Source organism: Microcaecilia unicolor, chromosome 4 (genome assembly GCF_901765095.1).
Source record: "Microcaecilia unicolor chromosome 4, aMicUni1.1, whole genome shotgun sequence".
Classification (NCBI taxonomy): Eukaryota; Metazoa; Chordata; class Amphibia; order Gymnophiona; family Siphonopidae; genus Microcaecilia; species Microcaecilia unicolor.
This window is the reverse complement of record NC_044034.1, coordinates 202,903,576-202,924,451: the sequence shown is the minus strand read 5'-3', so window position 1 is coordinate 202,924,451 and position 20,876 is coordinate 202,903,576. Positions and strand designations below refer to the sequence as shown.

Below are 20,876 nucleotides of genomic sequence, written 5' to 3'. Positions count from 1 at the left end.
CAAATGCAGGACTAAATGTAGAAGTTATCTGTTCAGTGGTGATATTCAGCTGTTTCAGTGACACTGCACAATTAGTAGGGATAAGTATTAACATATAGGGTTTGATATGCAGCAGTCACAATGTTTTATATTTTTGACCACCAAGGGCAGAAGAAGACCTAGAATTCAACGCCTGGTTTAATCCAGGCACCAGTCTTAAATATCCAGGTCTGGTCAGCTGTTATCTGGGTACCGGCTGATATTTAGACCATTGCCCAGATAACTGGCAGGATAAATTTAGGGCAGCCTTTTTGCTCTACTGACTTTATCCAGGTAGTTACCTACCCCCCCCCCCCCCCCTGTTTACAAAGCCACGCTAGCGGCTGCCGGTGTGCTAATGCTGACAACCCATTTACTTTGAATAGCTGTGTAGGCATTTCCGTGTTGCTTTGTAAACAGGGGGGGGTAGTTAGCAGTCTAAAAATTGTCTCTAACCAGGTAAGTCCTGGCTTCGACCAGACTCCAGCCCCTGAACTGCCCCAGCATTAACTGGACAGTGCTACAGCAACCTTCACAGATTTTCATCAGCACTGTCCAATTATGCGCTGCTGAAAAAAAGAATAATCCTAGCAGCATAGCTTTTAACCACTATAAATATTGGCCCAATATATTTTCCTTTTAATGTATTTATGAATTTTCAGTGGCACCAGTTAAACTGGTAACTGCTAAAAATCCACATAAAGTTGAATGGATAGAATAACCGTTCAACTCTATGCAATCACTCTGCTGCTGCATATTGACCACTGTGGGGTGAATTCTATAAATCAACCGAACCCCCCCCCCCCCCACCCCCGATTAAGCATTATTCTATAAGCCGCATCTACTTTATAGAATAGCACTTGGGTGAATTCTATAAATCAACCGACCCCCCCCCCCCCCCCCCCCCCCTCCGATTAAGCATTATTCTATAAGCCGCACCTAACTTTATATAGAATAGCACTTGTTCCGGAGGTCATGCATAAATTTAGATATGTCCATTTCAACCAACAAAAATGTGGTGCAAACGTCCCCATCTAAAATTACACGTGGAACCCCCCCCCCCCTTATTCATATTGCATGTGTAAACCCAAAACCATGACCATGATCCACCTGAACCGCCTGTGACCCTTCATTTCCGTGCCCCCTTTTTCGGGACATGCGTAAATATTAACTGATTCCAATTAGTGACATTGCTTGTGAAAAAGCCAGTTATTGGCATTAATTGGCTCATTTTTCAATTAAATTGCATGCTCAAATTGGGCACATACCCAAATTTGCACATGGTTTTTGGTGACTTTTTTTAAAATAGAATTTAGGGGTTATATGTCTAACAGTCTTTTTCTGATTGGTTGTTAAATTTCCAATTATAGGTGCATCTGATGATGGCCCACTGAAGTTACTTCCTGAAGATTACTTTGATCTGATTGTGATAGATGAGTGTTCTCAGGCACTGGAAGCAAGTTGCTGGATCCCTCTGCTGAAGGGCAAGAAGTGTATCCTTGCTGGTGATCATAAGCAGCTGCCACCAACCATCATTTCTAACAAGTAAGGTAGTCGCAGCTGCATGTTCTAAAAGGGGTGAAGAAAGGAGGGAGTTTGGATTTTGAGCATACCCGTTTTGTAGTAATATCTCAAGGCGAGTTACATTCAAGTGCAATAGGTGTTTTCCTGTACTTGGAAGGCTTACATTCTAAGTGCATATCTGAGTCAATGAAGGGTTAAGCCACATGTCCAAGATCACAACGAACTAAAAGTAGAATATACAGTGAAAGATATTTGCAGTCTTTCCAAGAATTCTTTTCCTAAATGCAGCTTATTTTCAGAGAGCAAATTTACACAGGTGAATCACTCGGCTTTGAATTAATGGTTGTCTCCAAATGGATCACCTTTCCTTCAGAATTAAAGGACAACCAAGTAAAATACCCTAAGATTTTGTTAATTTTTGAGCTAAGCTAATTTTTCTTTAGTTCCACATTATCCTACCAGCTGACTTCACTAAATTCCCTTGATAAACATAGGATGTTCACCCTTCCTTCTTGGACAGCCATATTTAATGCAAGATGCTGTCGTCTGTTATGTCAAAATTAAGATGTGTGGACTAATAGCAACTTCAAAAACAGATCCAACTTTATGTTTAAATCTATTTTTATTGGATGGCAGTCATAATCGACATCACATTTTACACAATTCTTCCATATATACTTAAACCCAAGTATTTGACAAAACTTTCATCATATGATTATACATATTATGGGCGAATGCTATCGCCTTGTCTCTTAAACTTTTAGTAACAAGAACATCTGTATTGACAGCTTTCACTATACATCTGAATTTGGTTATCTAAACAGATCCAACTTTATAAAGAGAGCCTACCCTGCAAGATTATTTGTGCTGAAGTCAGTGTAATACTTTTAATTTCTAATGATGGACCAAATTCAATGTGGCTGAGTCAGTATGGTAAAGAAATACTAAGACATCAATAAAGTTCTTGTAAAAGAACAGCTGACAGAGATATTCAACTGATAGTTCTCTTATAAGGGAAAATCTATAAATCTTTACTTTTTTTTTTTCTTTAAAAGATTTTTCTCTGGTTTATATTTAAGCCTTGTGACATTGGATGAACAAATTTGAGGGGGCGGAAGCAGCTTGCAGGCTCACGGGTACTTTGCACCCGCAGACCTGCAAGTTGACTTTAAAAAAGGAAACTTTGCATGGAGTTTAGCTTTGAAAATCCCTTTGCTTCCTAGGTGCAAAGAATGCAGAATGAAAAATGCAGTTGAATTTCAGAATGAAATCTTTGTAGCTCAGTATCTCTCCCCCCCCCCCCCCCCCCCCCCCCCGGGCAGCAATGCAATTCCTTTTCTCCCCTGTGGGTGGGGGAAGAATTTTTAAAAAGTAGTTTTTCCTGGGTGGTGTCAGAAATCCCTTTAAACATTGCCCCAAAACAGTTAAAGGACCAGGTACTGCTGACTTTAGGTAGATTTGGTAGTGGGTTTCCCTTGAAAAGAATAAACAGTTTATACAGCTGAATCCTGCCTGTGGTGAAGGGAATGCAACTCTTACTGTAATACCCCTCTTCATAAACCCCTTTCATAATCAGTGTCTGAACCACACAGGTTATTCCTTATGAAAATCCAATGTATGCCATAAGGAGAGATAATGGCGATGGGATTTGATATACTGCCTTTCTGTGGCTACAATCAAAGTGCTTTACATATTATATATAGGTACTTATTTTGTACATGAAGCAATGGAAGGTTTGGTAACTTGCCCAGAGTCACAAGGAGCAGCAGTGGGATTCGAACCCCTGGTTCTCAGGCCACTGGACTATTCTTTAGTCTACTCCTCCATTCCTAGATTGGGCAAGAGTGTTTGGGGTTTGCTCCTGCCCACCCTACCCCAGACCACCAGGGACCTTAAAATAGGCCTGGGGGGGGCCTATAGGGACATGGAGAGGATCCGGGAGGGGGAATTTTCTTGGAGGGGGCTTGGGAGGGGGCTACACTCTTGTCAGGAGAAAGGAGGGGTGGCCAATTCTCTTGTGGATGGAGGGGGGCATTGTGAGGGGGATATGCTACTTTCCAAGATCACCTGATATTCAGCCGCTACCTGTTTATCTAACTGGGCAGTGGGCTTGATATCACACTTATCTGGTTCCATTGTGGGCATGGCCAGACCCTGGATATTTAGTGTCGTTACTTGCATAAATGTTGGCACTGAATATTGGGGACTCATTCAGCCAGCAGCAGTCAGCATTTAAAAAAAAAAAAAGGCTGGCTGCCACCAACTGAATTTTGACTGGTATGAGTGTTCCTGACTGCAGCAATGCGAAGATAGGTAATTCCAAATGAGGCCTATTGCGTTTTAATAGGCCAGCCAGATGCAGGAAAAAATGACACCCCCCCCCCCCCCATTCTCATTCAATACAGTATCCCATATTTACACCCTCCCAGCACCGAGGGTCTCCCTGGTGACCAGTGAGGGGCAGGAGCAATCCCCTACTGGCTCCTATCTTCAAAATGGCCACCTGAGCCCCCTCTAGTAGTGGTCTGGTGCAGTGGTGTGCTGGTAAATTTTTAACAGTCTCTCTCTCCAGGCATAGCCACCCCTGCAATTTGGGTGGGTGGGTGGGGGGACCCAGGGCAGTGGCGTAGCTACATGGGGCCACGGGGGCCCCATCAAAAATCCTCTAGGCCCCTGGTTTTGCTGGTGGGGGTCCCCAAGAACTGCCAGCTGAAGCCTTGTCCAGCACTGGTCTCCTGCGCTACCACGTTGGCTGCCCTACTGTTTCTTCCCCCTCACGTCCTGCACGCTCCTTTTAGTGAAATTGAGAAGTTTCACTAAAAGGAGCGTAAAGGATGTGAGGGGGAAGAGAGAGCAGGGCAGGCGGTGCCAGAGACCAGTGCTGGAGAAGGCTTCAGCTGGCAGGGGTTGGGAACCCCCTCTCTGGCCCCCTCTCACTGTGAGGTCTGGATCCGCCCCTGACCCAGGGGTGGACTGGGGGGGACAACACGTCTCTCCTCTCCCCCCCACCCCTGCAGGCACAGTAGGCATTCCTTTGCTGGCAGGGATGCTGAGCCCCACAACCTAATAAATGGATTGCCGCTGCTCCCCACTGCTTGTTTCTGCCTCAGTGCATTCTCAGAGCATGCACAAGAAGTCCAGCATGCTGCTCTAAGCAGGCAACAAGCAGTGGGAAGTGGCAGAAGTCTATTTATTTGGCTGGCAGGACTTGGCAAAAACAAAAAAAAACCTGTACATTATGTAAAAAAATAATTCTTCAAACCCAGCTTTTTTGCTTTAGTTTTTCAGGGTTTGATTCCTCAGGTTTAGAATGATATTTATTATATCTACATATGGGAAGCTTTTAAATAAAATTAGAAAGCTGTCCAATAAGTTAAAAAAAAATCTTTTGTCCTCTACCTTTTAAGGCACTGCCTATTCAAGTGAAACAGCTTTAGACTTGTTACAGATGGATCAACAATAAAGAATGACAACTGGTTTGCTTGGTTTGTTTTGATTGTACTGAATGATGGCTGCGAGGGGGAGTGGAAACAGAGATAAAGCAAATTGGCTTCCTTGTTTACAGTGAACTAGATAGGCTTACTTCCACTCCTGTTTATTAAACCTCCTTGCAGCAGCTCATAGGTTTGCTTGCTTTTGTTTTCAGTGAATGGCAATGACTGCTGCACAGGGGAGTGGAAACAAAGATTAAGCAAATCTAGGACTAAATAGGCTCACTTCCACACAGTCTATTAAACCTCCTCACAGCAGCAGATATTTATTTATTTATTTATTTTTGTATCCCGCACTTTCCCACTCATGGCAGGCTCAATGCGGCTTACATGGGGTAATGGAGGGTTAAGTGACTTGCCCAGAGTCACAAGGAGCTGCCTGTGCCTGAAGTGGGAATTGAACTCAGTTCCTCAGTTCCCCAGGACCAAAGTCCACCACCCTAACCACTAGGCCACTCCTCCAGGTTTGCTGGCCTTGTTTTGTTTTGAGTATAATGGATGACGGCTGCGCGAGGGAGTGGAAACAGAGATTAACCTAATTGGCTTCCTTGCTTACAGTGTGTGGATTAATAGGCTCACTTCCACTCCTGTCTAGTAAACCTTCTTGCCCGGACACCAGCATCCTGTCCTAATCACTGGCTGTGATCCGGAGGACTTCCGGGGAGGGGGAGAGGTTTGAGGAAGGAAGCGGATGCAGGGAGGGACAAGAAAGGACAAAGTTGAACAGGGAAGAAAGAGGAGAGAGAGATCAGAATGATACTGGTACGCGCATGGGAGAGAGAATCAGGCACTCGTTGCAGCAGCGTTTTGGGAGGCAGTGCCCCCCAAACCATTCCACTTGTCCTCCCCCTTGGGCCCAGCCCCAAAGTCTCTCATCTGACAAACTGCTTCTTAGACGTAGTGCACGTCTTCTGCAGCAAGATCTCTGGCTGTGCCAGCCCAGGGCTCTCCTCTCAGCCTCTCAGATCGTGGGGATGTTGCAGGCGGCTGAAATCTTTCAGCAATATCAGGAGGGCAGCGGCTGGGCAGCTAAGTTGGTTGTCGGGTAGGAGTGTGCATCCGAAAATAATTGTTTTTCAGCTGCGCATATCGGAAGCGCGCCAAAAATGAAATTACCACAAGAGCCATGCAGTTACTGGGTGGTAACTCCATTTTGACATGCGTTGGGCACGTGTAGGCATTTACGCGGCTTAGTAAAAGGGCCCCTAAGTTTGTAAACCTAGCTGGTTGAATTTTGACAGGCTAAATTTAGTCTGATATTCATCAGCACTTTTAATCCAGTAAGTGCTGCTAGTTTTTGCATAGAAGTGGCTGGTTATAAAATTGTCTGATGTACTGGTAAATTAACATGTGTATATGCCTAAGTTTCCCTGCTGTTTGGAGGGGCACTTTCAAGGGTCGAATTGGGGATAATTAATAATTCTACTACTACTATCATCATTTCTATATTACTACTACTATAGTACTACTAGACATATGCAGTGCTGTACACATTATACATAGGTACTTTCTCTGTCCTTACTGGGCTGAAAATCAATTTTTTTGTACCTGGGGCAATGGAGGGTTAAAGGGTCCTTTTACCTACCTGTGGTAAAAGGACCTCTGTGGTGGCATCTGCCTGTGGGTTTGCAGTGCACTGAGGAGTCCTTTTACTGCAGCAGGTAAAAGTCTTTTTTATTTTTAAGGAAATGACCATCCGGTAAGTTTAAACACGTGCCGCGCGGCCATTTCCTTGGGGAGCCTTTACCACCACCTTTTTAAGAAGTGGTAAGGGCTCCCACGCTAACCCGGCGGTAACTGGGCAGCGCATGGGGCTACCCAGTTTACCTCCGGGTAAGCCCTCAGCACTAAAAAAAAAAAAATAAACGTATTTTTTGAGTACTGGAGATGGCACTACTGCCAGGCTTCTGTGACAGCCCAGCAGTAGTGCTGAATTGGCGCGCAGCAAGCCTACAGTTGGATTGCTGAGCCTTTTTTTAGGGCACCTAAGTGACTTGCCCAGGGTTACAGTGAGCTGCAGTAGGAATTGAGCCCAGTTCTCCAGGATCTCAACCCACTGCACTAACCATGAGGCTATTCCTCAACTTCACTGTTCACAGTGACATCAAATACAGTTATGAACACTTCTATTTTTCTTCTTTATTGTTTTATTCCTGAAAGCTTTTCTTACTGAACCTATTCCACATATTGAATCCATGGAACTTGTGATCTGAAACAGGGTTTAATTCTTTTTTGATACTCTGAAAAAAACAACCTTGGAGGAACAGAGAGGTTTGAAAAGGGTTGATTGTGCATAATACATTTTTTAAAATGTATATTATTATTTCAAATGTAAATAAAACTTTCCGAAGGGAAGAAGAGACAGTAGGACCAAGAGAAGTAGAGAACACAGGCCAGTTGTTAACCTGAGGAAATGAAAGTTGTGCTTGTTCTTCAAATGAATCCATAAATAGTTCCCCTTAAGTTTTATTGACTTTTATGTCTTTGATTGTGCAGGGCTGCAGCAAAGGGTCTTTCTCTGAGTTTAATGGAGCGTGTAATACAGAGCTATGGGAACAGTGTTGTGAAGATGCTGACTGTGCAGTATCGGATGCATCATTCTATAATGCAGTGGGCATCACAAGAAATGTATTCTGGGCAGCTTACTGCACACCAGTCTGTAGCACATCATCTGCTGAGGTAGGAGTTCAGCTCTTTGAGGGGAGGGGGTTGGAAGTAGCTAATTTGATATTCCTTAGCATCCCTCCGGACCGGACCAGGATTGAACTGTTGGGTTGTGCCCGCCTACCAGCAGGTGGAGACTGAGAAAAACTCTGACTCTAGAGAGCCAATAGGAGCCCTGGCCATGTGACCTTAGCCTCAGTATTTTCTCAGTCTCTCAGCAGGTAGGAAGTGAGCCCATTAGTCTCTCTCTCTCTCTCTCTTTTCCTTGATAAGATATTACAGATATATTTATAATACTTCTTCTGTGCCTGGAATCGTAATTAGAGGCTTGACAGGGTTTCTTTTCTTTCTTTGACAGCCTCTGGGGTGTTAAACTCGGGTGTCTCGAGTCCACCCCCCTTCCTCCCCATCTCCCTGGCTTAGCAGGGAAGGGCCGTCCCTTTCTCTGGAAAGGTGTACCGTCTTAGGGAGAGGCAGCCACTTTTAATAGGCAGCTGTTTTTAAATAATTAAATCAAGTAAAAGAAAATTAAAGAATTAATTCAATTGAAAGGAATTTAAAGGAAGTAGTTTTTGCTTTCCCCAGGCTTATAACGAGCAGGTAGCTCTTCTGTCTTATTCTGTTTGAAGAGTCTTTATTTTCTTTTCTGGCGGAGCTATTTAAAAAAAAAAAAAAAAAAGTGATAAGTCAGCGTCTGTGATTTTAATCGGCGTTTTTTTTGTTATCTTCATTATTTTTCCTCTGCTATCCGGCGTTGTTAGCGGCGGTAGTTGTAAAAAAAAAAAAAAGAGGCGCGAACTGTTAAGCGCGTGCTCGCTCTTCGACGGGTCTGTATAGCTTGAGACCTGTATTGATGGTTCCTGTTCGGGCCAGAGGCTAAACCATGTTTTGTGCGGCATCGGAGGCTATCTGTTTTTCGGCGGCACGGATTTCCTGCTTCTTCGTCGGTCCGGTCAGTGGGTTTCTCCCTCGAACTTTATTCTTCTCATTTTGGCGCGCTTGGCCGCCATTGTTTTGCTTGCAGCTGCAATTTCCATTGACGCGGCAGCGTTTTTCTGCTTTTACTGTGTTTGGCTGTTTGTGCAATGGAAAGGAGATATTGTTTCTCCGGTAGTTGGGGCAATTGGTAGTATATTTGCCCCGCAATTAATTTTTACATGTATTTTTCAAGCTATTTAAAAAAAAAAAAGAAATGCTACGATGCGAATGGTGCTCATTTTGTTTTTCCCTCTGTTTTTTCTCCGTCGGGGACTTTTTGGTTGCTAGCAATGTTGTGAATTAAAGTGCAGCTCAATTGGCGATTTCTTTGTTCTTGGCAAGACTCCGATTCAAAGTGCAGCTCAGTCGGGAATTCTCTGTTTTTGACAATTGGGCGAATTAAATTGTATCTCAGCTCCAAAATAACCATTTTCCTATTCCTTTCCCTTGTGTGTGATGTTTGGAGGAAAGGTCTTCGCTATTGTCTAGCGCAGTTTTTATGGGGGTCCAGTGTACGTCACTCTGTGTCTTTCTCATTTCCTGGTGAATAGGACTACATTGTCTAATAGTCAATTGATTAGTACTTTACAAATCTGGCCATAATATCGTAGTTCCTTTTAAGCATTTCCCTTCATGGCTATGATGTTATACAGTGTTTTTAACAACTTAACAAACATTTTCTATGGCATAGGCTATCTGGTTCAGGTGCCATGTGGATAGAACTACATTGCTGGATAGTCTATTGTTTGGTACTTTACAATGCTGGATATAAGATCTTAATTCCTTTCAGGAAATTTTCCTCCATGGCTATGCTCTTATACAGTGTTTTAAGATCTTAACAAACGTTCTCTAGAGCGTAGGCTATATGGTTCAGATGCCATGTGCAATGAAATACATTGTCTGATACTCAATTGTTGCGTACTTTGCAATTCTGGACATAAGGTCTTACTTCCTTTCAGCAATTTTCTTTCATGGCTATGCATTCTCTTTGGCATAGCAGATGACAGCTGCATAGGCTACATGGTTCAAATGGTTCTCATATTCTAGGAGACTCAGTCCTGTCTACTGAGCACCCAGTTTTCTCAGCTGCTTTAGAAGGCATGTTTTATTCACGTCTCTCATTTGATCTCTCTTTTGAGCTCTCGTGTGATCTCATTAGATTTCGTAGCATGTCTCTATTTTTTTCTCTCTTTGTTTACTCAAGTTGGCGCAGACTGTTTTTTGTCTTCTCTACAAGCGTCCCACTTTCTGTTTTCTCTGGATGTTCTTGGGCCTTCGGCCATTACCTTGCTCTATTTTGCAGAGTAAAATTTTACTTTCTAGCTCCCAAGAAGGAATTTTTTCTTCATTCTCTTTGGAGTCTCGGTAGTCTTTTTTGGCAGATTTTCACTCCGTCAATTTCGTGACCATTGAAAAAAAAAAAAACTTCTGGGAGTTCTCAGTGGATAGTACCTTAAGGGGAGGTCCCAGTTGTAGAACTATTTCTTTTCGCTCTGACCTTCCATGTGCCTCGCTTACTCTCTTGCTAAAAAGACTTGTCAGCGGCAGAGATAGATGCCCTCTCGTATCCAGATATTTATCTCGGATGGAATTCCCTCCGCTCAGTTGGCCTCTGTATTCTCACTAGTGCAGCACTTGGGTCTGGTGGTTGAGATTGAGCATTCTTCCTGCAAGTATGCCGGGAGCATATACACAGTGAGCAGTTTTTTGATGGCTGCATCTGTGAAAATATATATGTATATTTATAGTTCTACTACATAAGTACATATTTAATTCCACACTGGGAAAAGCTCAAAGGGCCTATCGAGCCCACCTTTCGGTCCACGGCCAATCCAGACCATGAGCACCTGGCTAGATTCCTAAACGTACAAACATTCTATACATGTTATTCCTGGAACTGTGTAGTGTTTTATGGACTTCTATATGTATCTAACAGATGAAAGGTACTAACAAGTGTCTACTGTTGATTTATTCCCGTTTTCACTAATTGGGGTCTACGACAAGAGTCTCAGGTGATCTGCTTGCAGAGGCAACAGCTACAGATGATTCTTTCTCTCTCATTTGAATTGCGCTCTGAGATATGTTTTCTTCATGTTGGGTAACTGCAGCGGCTGTCAGTTTATTTGGACCTTCAGTCTAGTTTGCAGCAGGGATTTAGGTACCTTCTTCTTCTGCATAGTATTTAACTGCATTCTTGTTTTTACCTATTTAGCTTCTAGTGATCAGGTACTTTCTCACTGACAGGCTTTACATACTTCCAATCTGTTGCTAGGTCAGCAATAGTCTACGATATCTGGAGTATTGTACTTCAGGATCTCGGTTTCCTCTTTCTCAGCTGAGGTAGATTCATTGCAGTTTTTTGTTTCCAGGCGGCTCTGCTTCTACCTTTGCCATCTTTCTTTCAGTCGTTTTTTTTTTTCTCTCGAGTCTCTCTGTCCTTTGCGCTGCACTGATAGTGCGGTAGGGGACAATGTTCAGCATCGCTTGGACTTTTCAGCGTTTTTGCTTTGTAGTCATTCTATTTAGTTTATTGGCGGTTCTTGGATCGTCAAGCTTTTGGCTTTGTATTCATCCTAGTTTGGGTGTTTTCAGGGACTCTACCACATTCTCAATGTCTGTCCCTCCCGTAAGATTACTGCTTTGGTACTTCCCAACAGTTCAATCCTGGTCCGGTCCGGAGGGACGCTAAGGAAGGAGAAATTAGATCTTACCTGCTAATTTGCTAAATTAGCAGGTAAGATCTAATTTCTCCTTCAGCCCTCTACCCAGTTAGCTAACCGGACAGTGGGCTGTGGGCTGAATATCGCATCTGGTTGCCTGTATTCTAGGCGCAGCCAGAGCCTGCACAGTCCAAATATTCAGTGCCGATACCCTGAATATTGGGGCCTAATTTAGCCTGCAGTGATTAGCATTTAAACACCCTGTAGATAATTAACACAGTAATCAGACTGCCCCAGTGACTTTGCAGCTTTTCTACCTTAATTAACATCTAATTCAGTCAGAAGAGAAGTTATCAATGTGGAGTACCATTAAGATGGGTTATTTTGGTGTTAACGCAGGTTATTAGTAAACTAGGTCTCATTGCATGAGACCTTTCCTAAAATAGGTTATTTTATCACCAACTGGTGCTATCTTAATGTTACTGAAAACAAATAGTAACAAATGATTTTTATCTCTTTTTGGACTTGGCAATTGTTAGATTCTTTTAAAGATGAACAAACAATGCCCTCATTCATTGGAAATGTGCCAAATAACTTCTTTATTGATGTTTAAAAAGCAATTAAAAGCATATTCTCTGAGGACAAGCAGGCTCAATATTCACTGATGGGTCGTCGTCCGCGACGGCCCAGGAGACCAGAACTTAAAAGCAAAAAGAACTTTCCAGAATGCAGCGTCGCGCGGGCCGAACGCACCACGCATGGGCATACGGCTTCCCGCCCGCGACGCAAGCATGCCCTCACTAGTTTCTTTTCCTCCGCGATTCTGGACAGTCAGATTTTTTCGCCGCTGTACAGTTTTTTCGGCTCAGGAGACGACTAATAGGGTTTACCGCTATTTTCTTTATTTTTTCTTCTTTTCTTTTATTAGTTATTACTCTTAGTTAAAAAAAAAAAATTCTGTTTTCCCTTCATTTTTCTTAGTTTTCTTCATCCTTTAAAGTTTCCTTTATTTTTCGTCGCGACCAACCTTTAGGCCGCTCGGCTGGGTCTTTTTCCCCTCTTTTTGTGCTCCTTTTCGGCACCATTGAGCCTTTTAATTTCGCGGCCGCTATTTTCCCGCCCATGTCATCGAAGACTCCCAGTGTCTTCAAACGATGTACTCGCTGCAACCGGACCATCTCGAGCACCGACCCCCACGTGTGGCGTCTTCAGTGTCTTGGGCCAGACCATTTCACAGCTGATGAAGAAGCGGACCCAAGTGGATCGAGAGGCTTAGTGTGAGAAAGTTTTTTCTGACCGGTCCAGTCCTTCGATGTCAGCATTGGCATCAGCGTCGACGCCGAGAGCGCAGGTAATGGCTGCCGAAAGACTGCATCGAGCTGGGAGCAGCGAGGCATCAAGTGGGTCTCCACCCATCTCGAGGCCTACTGCTATGCAGGCCCCCCGGGACCGACCTTTGTCGGACCTGGCCCCGAGGAGGGGTGAGGATTCCACGTCCTCCTCATCAGTACCGAGGAGTCTCGATGACTGGCGTTGAGCGAAGGCTAAGAAGCACTGCCATTGATCTCCTTCCATGCACGGTACTGGGAGCTCCGGGGAGCTGAGAGAGTCGGCACCCGAGAAGCGTCAGTGCTGGGAGGACCGCTCACCCGCCATACAAGATGTGCCGATGTGTCAGTCGTCTGGCAGCCTGGCTTTCGAACCTCCTCAGATTCTGCAACCGACTCCTGCACCGGCCTTCCAACCTTTTCCGATGGAAGTTCTCAACGAGCGCATCAGGGCCCTTCTTCTAGAACTTCTGGAAGGGTTGCTTCGCCAGTCTGCCTCGGTGTCGGGGGTGCTTGCGCCTTCTGTACTGACTGCGGAGGCGGCATCTGGGCCATCACCTGTGAGGAGGTCCTCGGTGTCGGATGCCACCCGGGTCGATTCCCCCTCAATGTCGGTGGAGGAAGCTTCGCCAGAGTCCAGGCGGGGGTAAACTTCTCGACACCCCCCACGAGGTCGTCGATCCTCGACATCAAGACAGGCTCCGGTTCGGGCTGCTCTTAGGGAGCTTCTGTCCGACACCGATGAGGAGTGCTCATGGGAAGAGGAGGAAGGCCCCAGATACTTTTCGGAGGAAGAGTCGTGTGGGGTTCCCTCTGATCCTACTCCGCCAATTGAGAGTAGAATGTCTCCACCAGAGAGTCTCTGTTTCTCATCTTTTGTTAGGGAAATGTCTAAGGACATTCCATTCCCTATGGAGGTTGTGGATGAGCCCGAGGCCGAGATGCTCGAGGTCTTGAATTATCCTTCTCCGCCTGCTGAGGGGGCTACGGCCCCCTTGCATAATACAGTGAGGGAAGTGCTTATGCGAAATTGGTCGTGCCCTCTTTCTAACCCAGTTGTGCCTAAAAAAATCCGAGTCCCAGTACAGAGTCCATGGAGAGCCTGTAATGGTGAAGGTCCAATTTTCTCACGATTCCATGGTGGTGGACTCTGCTCTCAGAAGAGCCAAGAGTACTAGAGACTATGCCTTGGTGCCCCCAGGCAGAGAGTATATGACCTTGGATTCTTTTGGGAGGAGAACGTATCAGGCCACTATGCTCGCCGCCAAGATCCAAACGTACCAGCTCTACATGAACATCCGCTTGCGGAACTCGGTGAGGCAACTGTCCAGTTTAGTTGAAGCACTTCCTCCGGAGCTTGCAGAACCTTTTCACCAGGTGGTCAAGCAGCAGAACACGTGTCGCAAATCCCTGGCCAGGGGGTCTTACAACACTTTTGATGTGGCATCCTGAGTAGCTGCTCAAGGTATAGTGATGCGCAGACTCTCATGGCTGCGTGACTCTGACCTGGATCAGAAGACCCAGCAGCGAATGGCGGATGTTCCTTGCTGGGAGGATAATCTTTTTGGAGAAAAGGTAGAGGACATGGTCGATCAGATAAAAAAGCATCATGATGCCATGGATTCTCTCTCCCGCCGGACGTCTTCTGCTACTGCCTCCTCTTCTATGAGGTTTTTTGGAGAGAAGAGGAGTGCTCCCTATTCTTATAATAGGCATAGGTACACTCCTGCTTCTCGTCAGGCAGTTCAGGCTCAGTCCCAGCATGCACATTCCCATCAACGCCGTGCGCCTAAGGCCCCTAGGGCTCCCCAGCAAAAGCAAGGGATGGGCTTTTGACTGGCTCCAGTGCGGCATAGCCTCAGTAAAAGTGTCAGTGCCGGGCGGCTTGCCTGTTGGAGGGAGGTTGATATTTTTCACCAAAGGTGGCCTCTCATAACCTCCGACAGGTGGGTTCTTCAAATTGTCCGGTTAGGATACACTCTCAATCTGGTATCCAGGCCTCCAAATTGCCCACCGGGAGCTCAGTCCTTCAGCTCCTAGCCCAAGCAGGTACTTGCAGAGGAACTGTCCGCCCTTCTAAAGGCCAATGCAGTCAAACCCGATCCACCAGGGGAAGAAGGGCTGGGATTCTATTCCAGGTACTTCCTTGTGCAAAAGAAAACAGGGGGGGATGCATCCCATCCTAGTCTGAGAAAAGTTCAGGATGATTTCCCTGGGCACCCTTCTTCCCATGATTCAGGAAAACAATTGGCTATGCTCTCTGGACTTAAAGGAAGCCTATACTCACATCTTGATACTTCCAGCCCACAGGAAGTAATCTATGATTTCAACTGGGAACTCAGCACTTTCAGTACTGCGCCTAGGGTCTTCACAAAATGCCTGGCAGTTGTCGCAGCATCGCTACACAGACTGGGAGTGCATGTGTTCCCTTATCTCGACGATTGGCTGGTCAAGAGCACCTCGGAGGCAGGAGCTTTACAGTCCATGCGGATGACTATTCAAGTGCTAGAGCTACTGGGGTTTGTAATGAATTATCCCAAGTCCCACCTTGTCCCAGTTAAGAAATTGGAGTACATAGGAGCTCTGTTGGACACACGAACGTCTCAAGCTTATCTTCCCCAGGCAAGGGCAGACAATCTCCTGGCCCTAGTGTCCTTCGCTTGAGCGTCTCAACAGATCACAGCTCGACAGATGTTGAGACTCTTAAGACACATGGCTTCCACAGTTCATGTAACTCCCATTGCACGCCTACATACGAGATCAGCTCAGTTTACCCTAGCTTCCCCGTGGTGCCAGGCTACAGGGGATCTAGTGGATGTCATCCATCTCTCCACCAATTTTTGCAATTGCCTTCAGTGGTGGACCATTCAATCCAATTTGACCCTGGGACGTCCATTCCAAATTCCTCAGCCACAAAAAGTGCTGACGATGGATGCATCCCTCCTGGGGTGGGGAGCTCATGTAGATGGACTTCACACTCAGGAGCTTGGTCCTTTCAGGAAAAGGATCTTCAGATCAACTTCCTGGAATTACGAGCGATCTGGAACGTTCTCAAGGCTTTCAGAGATCGGCTGTCCAATCAGATCATTCTAATTCAGACAGACAATCAGGTTGCAATGTACTACAACAACAAGCAGGGGGGCACCGGATCTTGCTCTCTGTGTCAGGAAGCCATCCGGATGTGGCTTTGGGCTCGCCACCATGGCATGTTTCTTTAGGCCACATACCTGGCGGGCATAAACAACAGTCTGGCTGACAGACTGAGCAGGATAATGCAACCTCACGAGTAGTCACTGAACATGGACGTTGTCCGCAAGATCTTCCGAGCGTGGGGCACCCCCTCGATGGATCTTTTTGCCACTCAAGTCAATCACAAGGTCCCTCAGTTCTATTCCAGACTTCAGGCCCACGACAGACTAGCGTCACATGCCTTCCTCCTTCATTGGGGAACAGGCCTTCTGTATGCGTATCCTCCCATACCTCTAGTAGGGAAGACTCTACTGAAACTCAAGCAAGACCGAGGAACCATGATTCTGATTGCACCTTTCTGGCCCTATCAGATCTGGTTCCCTCTTCTTCTGGAGTTGTTCTCCAAAGAACCTTGGAGATTGGACTGTTTTCAGACCTTCATCACTCAGAACGAGGGGTCGCTTCTACATCCCAACCTCCAGTCTCTGGCTCTCACGGCCTGGATGTTGAGAACTTAGAAGTTGTCTCCTTGGGTCTTTCAGAGGGTGTCTCCTGTGTCTTGCTTCCAGAAAGATTCCACGAAAAAGTGTTACTCTTTGAAATGGAGGAGGTTTGCCGTCTGGTGTGACAGCAAGGCCCTAGATCCCTTTTATTGTCCTACACGGACCCTGCTTGAATACCTTCTACGCTTGCCAGAGTCTGGTCTCAAGACCAACTCCGTAGGGGTTCATCTTAGTGCAATCAATGCTTACCATCAACGTGTGGAAGGTCAGCCTATCTCTGGACAGCCTTTAGTTGTTTGTTTCATGAGAGATGCACCTTATATCAAGTTTCATCATAACAGAGTAGTCCTCCGCACTCACCCTAAGTTCTTGCCAAAGGTGGTGTCGGAGTTCCATCTGAACCAACATTTTTTCCCCATCTTCATACCTGCCCTGGTGAAGACAAGTTGCACACCTTGGACTGTAAGAGAGCATTGGCCTTTTACGTGGAGCGGACAAAGCCCTATAGACAGTCCGCCCAGTTGTTTGTTTCTTTTGACCGTAACAGAAGAGGAGTCGCCATCGGAAAACGCACGATCTCTAATTGGCTAGCAGATTGCATTTCCTTCACTTATGCCCAAGCTGGGCTGACTCTGGAGGGTCATGTCACGGCTCATAATGTTAGAGCCTCAGAAGCTTAGCCTAGAATGGGTGGCAGAGCTGGTGGTTGGGAGGCGGGGCTAGTGCTGGGCAGACATATACGGTCTGTGCTGGGGCTGGTGGTTGGGAGGCAGGACTAGTGCTGGGCAGACTTATACGGTCTGTGCCGGGGCTGGTGGTTGGGCGGCGGAGATAGTGCTGGGCAGACTTATACAGTCTGTGCCAGAGCCGGTGGTGGGGGGCAGGGATAGTGCTGGGCAGACTTATACGGTCTGTGCCAGAGCTGGTGGTTGGGAGGCGGGGTTGGTGGTTGGGAGGCAGGGATAGGGCTGGCCAGACTTATACGGTCTGTGCACTGAAGAGGACAGTACAAATAAAAAAGTAGCACATATGAATTTATCTTCTTGGGCAGACTAGATGGACCGTGCAGGTTTTTTTCTGCTGTCATCTACTATGTTACTATGTAGCCATGGCTACATCGGTGGCTCACTTAAAGTCAGCCTCCATTGAAGAGATTTGCAAGGCTGCAACGTGGTCATCAGTCCACACATTCACATCTGACTACTGCTTTCAGCAGGATACCCGACGCGACAGTCGGTTTGGGCAGTCGGTGCTGCAGAATCTGTTCGGGGGTTTAGAATCCAACTCCACCCTCCTAGGCCCATTTCTGTTCTGTTCCAGGCTCCGCTCTCACTTAGTTGAATTTATTTTCAGGTTAATCTCTATCATGTCCTCGCCGTTGTGAGGCCCAATTGACCAATCTTAATTGTTTTGAGTGAGCCTGGGGGCTAGGGAAACCCCATCAGTGATAATATTGAGCCTGCTTGTCCTCGGAGAAAATAAAGATACATACCAGGCTCAACATTATCACAACCCTCCCTCCTCCCTGTTGGAGTTGTTCCAGTTCTACAGTTTGCTTTTTATTGAACTAGTGAGGGCACGCTCGCGTCGTGGGTGGGAAGCCGTATGCGCATGCGTGGTGCGTTCAGCCCGCGCGACGCTGCGCTCTGGAAAGTTCTTTTTGCTTTTAAGTTCCAGTCTCCTGGGCCGTCGCAGATGACGACCCATCAGTGATAATATTGAGCCTGCTGTCCTCGGAGAATACCTGCTACAGGTATGTATCTTCATTTTTGTTCCATGAGGCACTTTATTAAACGGTTTAATTAAGCTATATGCAGGGTTATTAGATGTTACGTGTTTTGTTATACTATATGTTACAGTTTTATGAATGTTGGTTGTAACCTACTTAGATGAGCTGAATAGGTGTGATATAAATTTGATAGGTTAATTTATTTAATCTATTCATTTTTAAATGAATGCAAAGGCATTATTTATAACACATATCTGTGTAGACACCACCGGGTTTAAATATTTTTATGAGAAACAACTTGAATCTTCTACATGCTTATGAGAAACAACAGAAGTAGGGTAAATATACCTGTTTGACTTCCTGCTTATCGATTAGGTATAATCGTATAACTCTATTCCTAACTGCATTGAAACAAATGTGACACCACTGTTTTAGCTTTGCCGTAAATTCTCTCAATTGTTAATTATCAGGGATTTGCCAGGAGTTGCTTCTACAGAAGACACTGGGATCCCATTGCTGCTCATAGATACAGTTGGCTGTGGGCTGTTTGAGCTAGATGTAGAAGATGAACAATCTAAAGGAAATCAAGGTAGGTTTAGTTCTTAGATAAACATTTTAAACTTTTTCACTAGGGTTTTGCTGACTGTGGGGGCTCTGTACTTATGTTATGTGACCATATGTATTATAGAAAAAGTTATTTATAGATCAATAACCTTTTGACCTGTGACAACTGTTCTCTAACTAATAGGTTGTTATGCCTCCTGAGGACATTTTTGATCATTTTTTTAAATGGGTAAGCAGAATTTACCTATGAAAAAAAGGGCTGATGAAAATTGTCCCTTTTCACTGTGGCAAAAACGGCTGGGATTAGCTTGCAGGACTGCATTTTAGGTCCATGTTTTGTACTTTCAATATATACATTTGCAGCTGCTTCAAAGCAGGTACAAATGTATGCATGGACATAGGACCATAAGCATTGCCTTACTGGGACAGACTGAAGGTCCATCAAGCCCGGTATCCTGTTTCCAACAGTGATCAATCCAAGAGTAAAACAGATTTTATGGTGCTTATCCTAAAACTAAGCAGTGGATTTTCCAAAGTCCATCATAGTAAGGGCTTGTGGACTTTTAGGAAGTGGTTCAAACCTTTTTTAAACCCTGCTAAGTTAGCTGTTTTTCCACATTCTCTGGCAACAAATTCCAGATTTTGATTACACGTTGCGACATGTGAAGAAATATTTTCTCTAATTTGTTTTAAATTTACTGTTTACTAGCTTCATTGCATGCCCCAGAGTCCTTGTATTTTTGGAAAGAGTAAACAAGTGATTCACAAGTGATTCCACTCCGCTTAGTATTTTATAGACCTCTATCACAGAGCTTCCCAAACTGTGTGTTGGGACTCCAATTTGGGGTCATAACAAGTGGAGCTCCCCATAGGTTTATCATTGCTCTGCACCTCCAGGGGATCACACAATTTTATTTGGCCACAATCATGGGGTCACAGCCACAAAAAGATTGAGAAGCACTGCTCTAACATAACACCCCTCAGCCTTCTCTTCTCCAAGCTGAAGAGCCCTAGCCACTTCAGCCTTTCCTCATAGGGAAGTCGTCCCATCCCTTTTATAATTTTTGTCGCCCTTCTCTGTACCTTTTCTAATTCAACTATATCTTTTTTGAGATGCAGTGACCAGAAATGTACACAGTGTTTGAGATGCGGTCACACCATGGAGTGATACAAATTGTTCTCAATTCCTTTCCTAATAATTTGTAACATTCTACTTGCTTTCTTAGCCTCTGCTGCACACTGAACAGGGGGTTTCAATGTTTGATCAACAATAGCATCTAGATCCTTTTCCTGGCCAGTGAGTCCTATGTGGAAACTTGTGCGTTCCTCTTTCCTACATGCATCACTTTGCATTTGCTTATATTAAATGTCATGTGGTATTTGGATGACCATTCTCTGAGACTCATAAGATCCTCTTGCAATTTTTCACAATCCTGTTATGATTTAACAACTTTGAATAACTTCTAGTTGTCACAAATGTAATCACCTCATTCATTATTCCTCTTTCTAGATCGTTTATAAATTAACAAGCAGCAGTCCCAGCACAGACCCCTGGGGAATCCCACTATTTACCCTTCTCCATTGAGAATATTGACCATTTTAACCCTACTTTCTGTTTTCTATCTTTTAAACCAGTTGTTAATCCACAATAGGACACTGCCTTCTATCCCATGACTTTCTAATTTCTCAGGAGTCGCATGAAGGACTTTGTCAAATACCAAAGAGCCACATTCCCCTCTACCATCATTTTTAAAAGAAATGCAAGGAGTTTCCCTTTGATAATTATCTTGCAGTTCGCATGAGCGTTGTAAAAACTCTGCTGCCTGTGCTTCTTGTCAATACACCTTACTATCCCCATCATAAATATGGACTTTGCTGGAGCAGGCAATACAGACTGTGACAAAACAGTGGGTTTGTAAGCCTGTAAACTGTATTAGGGGCCCAACACGTGTCAATTCGGAGTTACTGCCTGGCTACCGCGTGGCCTGGGTGGTAATTTCATTTTTTACGTGCATTCGCTACACGCACCAGATACCGAGTGGTAATCATCATTCTACATGCATAGGCGATTACCGCACAGTTACCATGTGAGTCCTTACCGCTAAGTCGATGGCTGGTGCGGTAAGGTCTCATACCCAAAATGAACACATGCCAATTTTTATTTTGCCGTAGGTCCATTTTCAGCAAAAATTTTTAAAAGGCCTTTTGTACAGGTGCGCAGAAAAATG

General features: G+C 45.1%; 1 protein-coding gene across 1 annotated transcript in view; it reads left to right on the top strand.

Annotated features, from left to right (window-relative positions):
* Positions 1–20,876, top strand: part of IGHMBP2 (immunoglobulin mu DNA binding protein 2) — a 237,282-nt gene that overhangs the window by 120,700 nt on the left and 95,706 nt on the right. Inside the window, exons 8-10 of the mRNA XM_030201132.1 lie at positions 1,389–1,563; positions 7,530–7,712; positions 18,555–18,673. Coding sequence (XP_030056992.1) covers positions 1,389–1,563; positions 7,530–7,712; positions 18,555–18,673 — 477 coding nt within the window. The remainder of the gene's footprint in view (positions 1–1,388; positions 1,564–7,529; positions 7,713–18,554; positions 18,674–20,876) is intronic.